This window comes from Zalophus californianus, chromosome 1 (genome assembly GCF_009762305.2).
Source record: "Zalophus californianus isolate mZalCal1 chromosome 1, mZalCal1.pri.v2, whole genome shotgun sequence".
Taxonomy (NCBI): Eukaryota; Metazoa; Chordata; class Mammalia; order Carnivora; family Otariidae; genus Zalophus; species Zalophus californianus.
Window position 1 is genome coordinate 50,680,727 of NC_045595.1, and position 12,791 is coordinate 50,693,517.

A 12,791-nucleotide genomic window follows, 5' to 3' on the forward strand; every position below is an offset into this window, starting at 1 on the left:
GAACAACATGATGGTGAGTTCCCTAGGCCTTCTCTTTATCTTCTATATATCCCAGACTGGGCACTGGTGAAACCTGCAACCCAGAACCACCAACCGTCACACACACACACACACACACACACACACACACACACACGCACACACGCACACACACACACACACACACACACGCACACACACACGCACATACACACACGCACACACACAAATCTCCAAGAAAGCATTTTCTTTCTAGCAAAGGACTATGAAAGGAAGAGACCAAAAAACTTTTTGACAATACCTGACCTACTCCAAGTAAATCCTACCCACTAAAGTATCATCAGAGAATAAGTGTAGGGTGTGGACTCCACTCCCCTTTTCCCCCCAGCAGTAACAGGAAGACTGGGGACAGTTTTTCTCTTCCAGCAACACTGTGCCAGTAGAGACCTAGTGAGTAACCTAGACCTCTAACCATCACCCACCAGTAGCAGGTAGCATCCTCACCCCCTAACTAGTGATTGGAGTGAGGATCTCAAAGAGAAAAAACCTGAAGAAAAGCATCCTTTAAACCTGCACAGCAAATCCTAAACACACTCCTGACCCACTCACATGTGAAATATTCTAAAATTAATAGGCCAGGGGCGCCTGGGTGGTGCCCAGTTAAGAATTTGCCTTCGGCTCAGGGCATGATCCCAGGGTCCTGGGATCGAGTCCCACATCGGGCTCCCTGCTCAGCGGGAAGCCTGCTTCTCCCTCTGCCTGCCGCTCCCCTTGCTTGTGCGTGCTCTCTCTCTCTCTCTGACAAGCAAATAAATAAAATCTTTGCAAAAAATAAAATTAAATTAATAGGCCAAAAGGTCTGAGAACTGAAGCACAGTATGGAATACCAGGTTTTCTGAGTGCCCCCCAGGTAGCAATTAAATGAAGCAGCCCTGAACAACACTGCAAGAGCTCTGAAAACTAAATTGTCATTAGAATCACAGTCCACAGAAGCAGGCCTGGATCTGCAAGCTAAACCTAAACAGAGTGACTGCCTGCTAAAGTAGAATATTAAAAAAGGAGCTAGAATCTCATATTACAGTCAAAATGTCCAAGACACAATAAAAAACACTTGTCCACCAAGAAGGAGGAAAATCATAACTTCAATGAGAAAAGGCAATCAACAGATGCAAACACTGAGATGACTCAACTCTTGAAACTATCTGATAAGAATTTTAAAGCTACCATCATAAAAATGCTTCAAGAGTACACTGGTATGTGGAATTTAAGAAACAAAACAGAGGATCATATGAGAAGAGAGGAAAAAATAAAACAAGAGGAAACTAGGGAGGAAGATGAGCTGTAAGAGACTCTTAATCATAGAAAACAAATTGAGGGTTGCTGGAGGGGAGGTGGATAGGGGGCTGGGGTAACTGGGTGATGGGCATTAAGGAGGGCACGTGATGTACTAAGCACTGGGTGTTATATAAGACTGATGAATCACAGACCTGTACCTCTGAAACCAATTATACATTATATGTTAATTGAATTTAAATTAAAAAAAAGTTTTAAAAAATGCTTCAAGAGTAATTAGGAGCACTCTCAAAACAAAACTGCTATTGTATGTAATATTTTTATGACAGCCAGTGGTCCATTATAAAAATATATCTTCTTAAAGTAGTTTAAATGTTACATTTAAGTTATTAATGTCTTATACTTGGAAGGGACAACTAAATAACAACAATTAGAAACAAAGTGAAACAAATGAACTTCACTGTATTTCAGTAAAAACCAAGTCACAATGAAGAAAGATAAAAAGGAAATTATGAACACACTATTTGACTACATACCCTCAGTCCAACAAAGGGAGGAGGGGAGGGGAAGTCTAGGAGAGAGAACTAAAAAATATCCTGAATTCTTTATTATAGATAGGTCTGTTTTGCAGTGGTGTAGTAATACTGATGAAGCAATTCTGAAACTATTTTAGATGTGCTATCGTAAATGTGCTAATGCTATTGAAGGGAGGATTCTCCCCATGGCAGAAAAAAAAAAAGGGAAATATAAATATGTAATAGAGAAAGGTAAAGAACTCTGTGGGGTTGGACTGTAAGCAAAGGTATCAGTATGTTCTCATGATTTCTAATGCATGTAAATGTAAATGGATTTACATGGGTACATACACATATAGTACACAGACATACGTGCATCATGAGATACCACTACATATCCAACAGAATGGCTAAAATTAGGAAGACTGAAAATACTAAGTGTTTACAAGGAAGTTGAGCAAGTGGATCTCTCATACAATGAAAATTACTGTAGCCATTTAAAAAACAGTTCAGCAATTTCTTTACTTTTAAGCATATACTTACCATACAACCCAGTAATTCTACTCTTGAGTATTTACTCAAGAAAAATGAAAACATATGGCTATACAAAGATCTGTAAGCCCATGCTCATCGAAGCTTTATCCATAATAGCCAAAAATTGGAACACTGCTTGACAATAAAAATGAGTGAACTACTGATAAATACAGCAACACGGATAAATTTCAAGAGCACTGCACTAAGTGAAAGAAGCCAGATATAAAAGACTACATAATGTACAATATGTATAACTCCATTTGTCTGGCATTTTAGAAAAGGCAAAACTATAGAAACATAAAAGATCAGTATATCCCTGGGCCTTACCAAAGGGCAGAGGAACTTTTGGAGAAGAAAATGTTCTATATTTTGACTGAAATGATAGCTAAATGACTCTGCCTATATTTGTCAAAACTCATCTAACTGTACACTCTCAGAGGATGAACTACAGGAGCACCTGGGTAGCATAGTCAGTTGAGCATCCAACTCTTGGTTTCAGCTCAGGTCATGATTTCAGACTTGTGAAATCAAGCACCTTGTGGGGCTCTGCACTCAGTGTAGAGTCTTGCTTCAGACTCTCTCCCTCTCCCTCTGCCCCTCCCCGCTGCACTCTTCCTCTCTCTCTCTCTCTCAAATAAATCTTTAAAAAATAAAAATAAAAAATAAAAGGATAATTATGCATCAATTTTAAAATGCACACATAAAAAGTGAGTAAATAACAAGTTGCTAGATACAAGATACGTATAAAAATTAGTTATATTTTTACATACCAATGACAAAAAAATAAAAATTGACAATTTAAAATAAGACACCACTTACAACTGCATCAAAAACATCAAATACCTATGAATAAGTCTTTTTAAAAAAACCCTTCATACTGAAGACTATAAAACATTATGACAGAAATGAAAAACTAAAGGGATAAACCAAATTCATGAACTGAAACACTCAAATAGTGTACAGCAATCAACTTCCCCAAATTGATCTACAGATTCAACATAGTCTCAATCAAAATCCAAGCAGATTTTAGTTTCTTGATGAAATTTTACAGGCTTATTCTAAAATTTACATGGAAATGCAAAGGGCCTAGAAAAGCCAAGGCAATCACAAAAAACAAAACTAGAGGAACCACATTGCCAGGCAGCAAGATCTATTGAAAATTACTCCTAAAGGGGGCACCCAGGTGGCTCAGTCGTTAAGCATCTGCCTTCGGAAGAGGTCATAATCCCAGGGTCCTGGGATCAAGCCCCACATCGGGCTCCCTGCTCAGCGGGAAGCCTGCTTCTCCCTCTCCCGCTCCCCCTGCTTGTGTTCCCTCTCTCGCTGTGTCTCTCTCTGTCAAATAAATAAATAAAATATTTTTTTAAAAAAGTACTCATAAAGTAATTTAGACAACGCACAGACAGAAGCCTAAATGTGACTTAATGGAACAAAACAATGTCCAAGACCCACACATACAGTTACCTGATTCTCAGTTAAGATGTACTGACAATTCAGCAGGGAAAGGACAGTTTTTCAATAAATGGTGCTGCTTTGATTGGCTATCCATATGGAAAAACAGGAGAATCTTGCCCTTAACTCACAACATATGCTAAAATAGATTCCAGATAAATTATAGGTGGAAATGTAAAAGCAAAAACAATAAAGCTTTTGGAAGAAAAGAAAATCCTCCTAATCTTGTAGTAGGCAAGGACATAAAAAGCACTAACCAAAGGAAAAATGCAGAAGATTAAATAGTACAATTAAGAACTTGTATTCTTGAATGAAGTCATTTAAGACAGTGAAAAGGTGAATGAAAGAAGAGATTAGATACACATATATCTAGCAAGATCTGTATACAGAAAATCTCATGCACTCCCACAAATACATAAGAAAAAAAAGGATACACAGCATAAAAAAATTGGTCATAACACTTAAAAGGGTATTTCACCAAAGAGGATATCCAGATGGTCAATAAGCATATAAAAATGTGCTAAACATGGGGTGCCCGGGTGGCTCAGCTGGTTAAGCATCTGCCTTTGGCTCAGGTCATGATCTAGGGTCCCGGGATTGAGTCCCGAGTTGAGGGGTCCTTGCTCAGTGGGGAGCCTGCTTCTCCCTTTGCCTCTGCTTCTCCCCCACCCCACCCCCACTTGTTCATTCGTTCTTTCTCTCTTTCTCTCTCTCTCTTAGATAAATAAAAATCTTTTTTAAAAGATGTGCACTTTTCATTTATTCCTTTCAAAACACTATGCAGTATGCAGTATTATAACACTTATTTTACGGATGAGAAAACTGAGATAGTAAGTAACTTGCCCACAGTCTTCCGGTCATAAAGCTACAAAATGGGATAACTCTGGCTCTCTAGATCAACTCTTCATCCCACACTATCTCTGGAAAGATATATGAAAGAAACTGGAAGCAGTGGTTGCCTCTGAGAAGGGAATAGTGACTGAGAGACCAGCTGTGAGAAAGGCTTATCAGAGTATACTCTAGGTACCTTTTCTTTTTTTAATTTATTTTTTTGCTGACTCCCTGAAGTTTTTTTTAATTTTATTTTATTATGTTAATTACCATACATTACATCATTAGTTTTTGATGTAGTGTTCCATGATTCATTGTTTGTGTATAACACCCAGTGCTCCATTCAATACATGCCCTCTCTAATACCCATCACCAGGCTAACCCATCCCCCCAGCCCCCTCCCCTCTAGAACCCTCAGTTTGTTTCTCAGAGTCCATAGTCTCTCATGGTTCATCTCCCCCTCCGATTTCCCCCCCTTCATTTTTCCCTTCCTACTTTTTTTTTTTTTTAACATATAATGTATTATTTGTTTCAGAGGTACAGGTCTGTGATTCATCAGTCTAGGTACCTTTTGAAGGAATTCTCATGTATTATCAAAATTATATTTATTAAAATTTTTTTCTGACTTATAATCTCTGAGCTACACAAAACTGCTTTAACCAGAAAACAAGAAGAACTCATTGCTTTATTAGTTTACCTGATTTAGGATGCAAAGCATCGCACTGGGCATTGTACATGTGTACAAATTCTTGGTGCCTTTTAATGAGCTGTTGTTTATTTCCTTGAATAGATAATCCATGCTGTTTTAGCTTTTTCTTTAAATCACGATCTGAGAGCAAGTTATATACAGTTTTGGGCAGAGGCTTCCTTTTGTGAACAGAACTAAAAAGAGGGAAAAAAGAGATCACTTAGAGTTATTGTGCATTATCAAATGCTCTTCATATAAAACAGTTAATTTGCCTTCTGATGGAGTATGAGTGTGACTGGGAAAACAGTGGAACCATTAAGATAAAAATGGGAAAGAGAAGAATTAAATTTGCAAATAAGGTTGACAATGTTGGACATGAAGCATCTGAGGTGCCCACAGCACATTCAGATACCAGGGTCTAGGTGGCAGCCAATCTTAGAGAAACATAGGTCTCAGAAAGAGGTCAGGCCTAAAGATGCAGACCCGGGATGCCCATGGAAACGTGCACTAAATGCTGTAAGAACCTCACTTCAGAATCACACTTACATCAGATACCTCCTCAATTCTCCACTGCTTTAAAGCATGTTGTCCTAAAATGTGCCCATGGTTTCCATGCAAAATATCTGCAAAAAACCATTACCTCGGATGATCAGAGTACAAACACTATTGAGATTAGACTACAGATTTAAGAATATATCTGCTTTAGAAAAAGTGCTGATCCACAGGCAAAACTGCCCCCTCAAAGTGGAGGCAAACATTGTACAAAAGCTCTAGATTAAATAAAAGATGTGTTGGGATGGTTAGCTTTACCCAATTATTTACTGTCAATGAAAAAAGAATTCTGAAAGTTGACAGATAGATACTATTCTTATGGCATCATCTTCAAAGAACACGACTGAAAACAATAGCAAGAAATACAAAAGGGTTTTATTCCCTTCAACTTCAATTAATTATATTAACAAATATATAAGGATTACAAATGTATTAGCAAAACTACCACCTGGCTCTTCATTCTATTTATATAATTAATACACTGACAAGCACTAAGCTACAATTTAATATAGCAGAGCCCTATTAAATGACTTTCTTCTGCTCCCTCCAAAAACACCAGTTAATAAACATTACTTCTTAAAATGGAACAGAAGTCAAGCTACCTAAGGGTATCAATGACTTGAGACAATTTTATAAACAGGAACTCCTCAGTGAGCTTTAATCTATTTAATCTGATTATAACCTGGCTCTCTGAGTACATTACTTGGCTCAACACCACGGCAATTAGGTGCTTCATAAATATGCAAAGTAGTCATTACAATTCTAATATTTCAAAATTAAAATACCAAAGTTTCCAGTAAAAATTAATAAGCACTTGAAAGTAAACTGTTTATCCAAAAAAAAACCCATGATTTTACAAAGGACTTGTATATAACTAGTTTGCCTTCAAGGCCATGCTACCCAAACTGTAGTGAATCTTGGAATGACCAAGAGAGTTTATTAAATTGCAGATTCTTGGTCACGTCTCCATACCACCTCCCAGTTCTGATTACATTCTGAAGTGGAGACCTAAAATCTATGTTAACAAGCTTCCATAGGGTAAATCTGATGTAAATGGCCCAGAGACTATACTGAGAGATAGTCCAGTTGAATATATGTAGACTGAAAACAACCAAACATTTTTCTATTAACCAACAGTACCAGTCCCTGACTAAATTATTTTTTTATCCTTTATCAATAACGTCTAAAAGCCAGCGATAACTATTTAACTATAGAAGGACATACAAACCCTCAAGAGATTACATTTTTCTGAAAACTACCCAGTGGGCTTTACAAGACAGGTAAGATTACAGCTAAATAAAATCACAGTGGGTAGCAAGAGCCGAAACATTCTGTAGGAGTTTATACAAGCACACTGTGAGGGATAGTTCATTAAGCCTGTATAAATAAAAAAAAACATTTATTTTATCAAGTATAGACAATTAAACTGATGACTATGAAATTCGAACGGGAAACTGTACTGTTCACTGGCATTTACGATGAAAAGCACCAGCAGAAATCAACAATTTCTATCCAGAATTTTAAAATATGAAGCCTGATAGATGATTCCCAAAACATGAAGATAACACTGATCCTTCTTCCATGATTTAGTGAAAGTGAGTAATGCATTTAAGGGTCCTCAGAATCTGAAGACATCAAAAGGAAAAATATTCTTTGAATCAACTCTGATATGATTCTACATAGAATGGGTTAAGGGTTATCACCCGTATCAAGGAAATGGCCTGTCAGGGTGTTGTAGATAAAATGTTCTAAATGTCACAGTCTTTTATGTGACCAGACAGACCCCAGGACCAGGATGTAACTTAAGAGTAATACAGCTCAATGTTCTCCTAAGCGTATCTTTACAAATTAGTTTTGTAAGATGTAAATTATGACGACAAAAAGGTTTTGGGGTCAAGGGGTGCCTGAGTGCCTCAGTTGGTTAAGCGTCTACCTTTGGCTCAGGTCATGATCTCAGGGTCCTGGGATGGAGCCCCGCAGCAGGCTCCCTGCTCAGCAGGGAGTCTGCTCCCTCTGCCCCTCTCCCTGCTCATGCTCTCTCTAATAAATAAATGAAATCTTGGGGGGCAAAAAAGATTTTGGGGTCAAATAATGTAGTAATTACTGGATTAAATAAAATCCAACAATTACCTTTGATGTAGGACTTCTCAGATCCTTCAATACACTAACTGGTATAGTAAATCTCTTCCTAAGAGAGATATGATATGCAGTGCTTCTAAACTGCAAGACAGAGCAAATGGCAGGACTACAGTATTCCAAGGAGCAGGGTTTGGAACCACTATTGGAACTTGAACTTAATTATGTATGGATGAGTATGTCTTTGGATAAACTGACAGAACTAAATGTATTAGAAGAAATATGACAGATGCATCTAGAAAAAGAACAGTCCAAGCAAGAGTATCAGTGTTGACTTCTTACTATTCAAGGAGAACATGCTCAGCCTCCACACTTGAAACTCATTCCTCAGGAAGAAACATTTCTTTTTTTTTTTTTCTTTTTCTTTTTTTTTTAAGTGGGCTCCATGCCCAATGTGGGGCCTGAACTCAGGACCCTGAGATTGAGAGTCACATGCTCTACTGACTGAGCCAGCCAGGCACCCCAGGAAGAAACATTTCTAAGGAGAAATGCAGGTCACCAGATTCTCATGGTTTATGGGAAATAACCCTCAGGATGAAGGAGACAGAATGGAAGAGGTGGCAAACAGTTTATAAAGTACAAGAAGTACCTTGTTAAAGTAGCTCAATGGTTATGCTTTAACTTTCTTACCTTCTGAGGCTTTCCTTCTTCTCCTCACGTGTTAAACAGCTGTCTAAGTGCTTATTAATGTGATTTTCTGGAATATTAACCCCGCAAACAGGACAATCCACTGTATTTTTTAAAAAGAGAGAGACTTTATTATTTACAGAAAGGGCAAAAATAATGTATAACTTGTCATCGTTTAGCAATTAATATAAAAAAAAAAAATCCCAACATTAACATGCACTTAGAAAAGCAGAAGAGAAAAAGAATGACACCTCAGGGCAACAGGATTGGGAGAGACTGTTCACTGAGTAATGGCTAAATTGTGGTAAGTCACATAATTAGAATCTGCGGCCTACAGGAAGAGATTGCAAAAAAGTCTGGAGATTCATTTATTAGAAAATGCTTTGGTTAAGTCTTTTCTACGGAGGTGTGACCAGCCTATAGAACTAATCTTAAGTTTTCCCGTCTAGGAGTCATTCATATGTAGCATTGTAGCAATCATAACAACATGAATAAGATACACCTGGCTGGGGATGAGAGAGTATAGTATGCAAAGCTAAACTGAAGCATTTGTTGGTTTGGGCCAACTACTGTTCAAATCAGCAATAGTTACAAATTCAATTAAGTTAGCTCTCATTTGTAATTACAAAAGTAGTGTTGCCATCAGGAAACACAATCATTCTCAAACTGTTTGACGAAGTTGCAGAGAACTGTGGAAGAATCTTGGGGCCCAGAGGCCACCATGATAAAGGCTGGGATGAAGCAGGAGGTCAGGCCCTCCATCTCTACTTCAATGGAGCAAGGCCAATTTTATCTACTTTATGTGTTACAGTTCATGGTAAGATTTCATTTGAAAAAAACTGGTGTATTAGGGGGAAAAATTAACTATCAAGCTAAAAACACTACAACAAGAACTGTCAATTGATAGACAGACTGACAAAAGATAGGGCAGGAAATGCAAGATCCACATATCCTTAAAAATATTATTTTTTTGGGGCGCCTGGGTGGCTCAGTCGTTGAGCATCTGCCTTCAGCTCAGGTCATGATCCCAGGGTCCTGGGATCGAGCCCCGCATCAGGCTCCCTGCTCAGCAGGAAGCCTGCTTCTCCCTCTCCCACTCCCTCTGCTTGTGTTCCTGCTCTCGCTGTGTCTCTATCAAAATAAATTTTTTTAAAAGATTTTATTTATTTTTTTTGAGAGAGGGGGAGAGATAGCAAGAGAGCGAGCACATGAGCAGGGGCAGAGGGAGAAGCAGATTCCCTTGCTGAGCAAGGAGCCTGATGCAGGGCTCAATCCCAGGACCCCGAGCCCCTCCTTACAAAACTGAAACCCTTGAATATTAATACGCTAACTTCAATCTAAGTGTAATAACCACTAATTGCAGGGTGCCTGTGTGGCTCAGTTGGTTGAGCATCTGCCTTCGGCTCAGGTCATGATCTCAGGGTCCTGGAATCGAGCCTGTGTCATCAGGCTCCGGCTCAGCAGGGAGTCTGCTTCTCCCTCTCCCTCTGCCCCTCCCAACCGTTCATACCCTCTTGTGCATGCTCTCTCTCTCCCTCTCCCTCAGATAAATAAATAAAATCTTTAAAAAAAACTAAAATGAATAACCACTAATTGCCCTGCACTATGTATGATGTGGGCGTAGCAAAGATGTCTAAGACATAGCTTCTGCCTAAAAGGTGCTCTGAACTTCACGGGTAAGAGGAAACATGGAAACAATAGGTTAAACAAGCTGATCGAGTCATCAAAAAAGCAAACTATACATAAAATAGTCCAGAAAACAAGTGCCATAACACTTTCGTGATGTGAGATGTCAATATTGTCTAACATAACCAAAGAATGGTTAGGATCTGGATAGAGTTTAGAAAGATAAAACAGGGGTCAGCAAAACTTTTTTTTTTTTTTTTAAGAGAGCAAGAGCGTGCAGGTGAGTGAGCATGGTTGGGTGGGGATCTCAAGCAGGCTCCCTGCTGAGTACAGAGCCCAACGCAGGACTCAATCTCACAACCCTGATATCACGACCTGAGCCAAAATCAAGACTTGGACACTTAACCGACTGAACCACCCAGGCACCCCAGCAAACCTTTTTAGTTAAAGGCCAGTTAGTAGAGATTTTAGGCTCTGCAGGCTAGATGGTCTGTGTTACAACTACTAATCACTGCCATGGAGCATGAAAGCATTCATAAACTATATGTCAACAAATGGGTGTGGCTATTTTCCAGTGAACCTTTACTTATAAAAATAAGTGTCAAGCCAAACTTGGCCTGCAGCTTGTAGTTTTTCCAATCTCTGGGTGTATTCAAGGAATAATGGGAAGATCAGTTTGGCTAGCGCAGAAGGATTTTTGAGACGGGGGTCAGACATCTAGAGGAGGGGTCAAATTGTCTATGGCTATAAATGCCAGTCAGAACAGCTTGGAAGTGTTCAAAAAGGGGTATAAGAAGATAAAAGGAGCTCGTTAAGATGAAACTGGAACTGATATGAAAGATGAGGAGGGAAATTAAAAGCTGAAAAATAAAAAGCTACTGCCATAGTTAAAATATGAGCTAATTAAAATTGTTCCATTTTTCCAGCAATCAGCCTGAATTCCTATTCTGTGAGAGAGAAAGAGTATAAAAATATCTTGCAGCATTGCCTACATCAATTTCTGAGACTGTTATAATGTGAAATCTGGTTTGTCCTTTCCCATTCCATCCCCCCCAAGATGCTTATTTATTCTCAGGTCATATGGGATGAAAAGATTTCCATTAAGTAAGAAAATACATATATGAAAATAATTTCCTACCTTTGGTAACCTGTTTCAAAGTTGATGTAGAGGGTGTCTCAGGAACATGAGCATCTAAGGAACACGGAGTTGCCTTTTCTATAGATGTCTCTTTGGTCTTTGAAGAAGTGCTCACCTCTTTCTGAGGGGTGCATTTACTCTCATTCTCTTTTATCAACAACTCTGATGAGGAACCACCAGTTTCTCTGATCAAGAAATTCTCCATTAACCTGCTTCCTTGCTTTAAAGAATGTCTGAAGGCTACAGGAGTGTGTACTTTGGAAGCAAGGTTCTTTGAAGAGGAAGAAGCAGGAGATACGGGTGGTGACTCTAAGGCAAACTGCAAAAGATGATTCCTTGAAGCACAAAAAACACAATGGATAATGAAGACGTCAACTTATATACAATAAGCTTTACTTATTAAGTTAATTGACACAAGCTGTTTACCCAATTAACTGACACAAGCTGTTTACCCAATTAACACTTGCTTCTGTGAAATACAGAACTTACTCCATGACAGCCAAACCAGTATTTCTTCAAAGCAATAAATCTGACTTAAAAAGCAGTTAATCTTTTATAAAGGAAAATGGAGATACTTCAGAATCTGGCCATGAAGAATACCTGGTATGAGACTTACTCTCCAACCATACGTAACTTTAAAATCGAACAAAACATACAAAACAAATGTTTATAGCATGGACTATAGTCAATACAAGGCTCCAGTCACTGAAAGAAAAGAGAAACATGAGGTGATCCAACATTCCCCCAAGAACTTCCCCTGGAAGCATCTTCTCGGAATTAGGTATTGAAATGAAGTCCAAATAGAGACCAGAGGGAAGAGAGATCAGAGTTCTGGGTAAAGATGGCTAGGATTACCCCCAAAGAAAGAGAACCCCAAAAATCTGCAAAGAAATTCTCATTCATTCCTGATCATCTCCAGGGCTTCAAAAGCCTGAGAGAGAGAGAGAGAGAGAACAAGAGAACCTCGTAGGAAGCACATGCTGAGAAGCTGAGAAAAGTTGAAAAGTTGTTGGAGTTTGAGCCCAACCAAATTGGAAAGATCTTGGAAAAATTCCCAGACATTCAGTTGAAATCCCACAAAGGCCACACCTTAGGAAAAAGGACCATACTCTGAAAATATAAAACATTAAGAGACCAAACCCAACAAAACACTAAATAAGGCCCTAACAGAATAAAAGTGAAGAGCTGGTGGGACACCTGGATGGCTCAGTCAGTTAACCGTCTGACTCTCGATTTCAGCTCAGATCTTGATCTCAGCATAGTGAGTTAAAGCCTCGCATTGGGCTCCACACCAGGCATGAAGCCTACTTTAAAAAAAAAAGTGAAAAGTTGATAATTTAGCCACCCATCAGAACAGAATCCAACATCTTTCAAAGGAAGATAATTCACAGCCTCCATAACATTTCATCAAAACACATTT

At 38.7% G+C, this 12,791-nt stretch overlaps 1 protein-coding gene across 1 annotated transcript in view; it reads right to left on the reverse strand.

The window, feature by feature from the left end:
• The window catches only part of RAD18 (RAD18 E3 ubiquitin protein ligase), a 109,681-nt gene that overhangs the window by 61,272 nt on the left and 35,618 nt on the right, over window positions 1–12,791 (reverse strand). The window contains exons 5-7 of the mRNA XM_027584941.2: window positions 11,372–11,706; window positions 8,611–8,710; window positions 5,302–5,486 (exon numbers count right to left, since the gene is read on the reverse strand). Of these exons, the coding sequence (XP_027440742.1) occupies window positions 5,302–5,486; window positions 8,611–8,710; window positions 11,372–11,706 (620 nt within the window). The remainder of the gene's footprint in view (window positions 1–5,301; window positions 5,487–8,610; window positions 8,711–11,371; window positions 11,707–12,791) is intronic.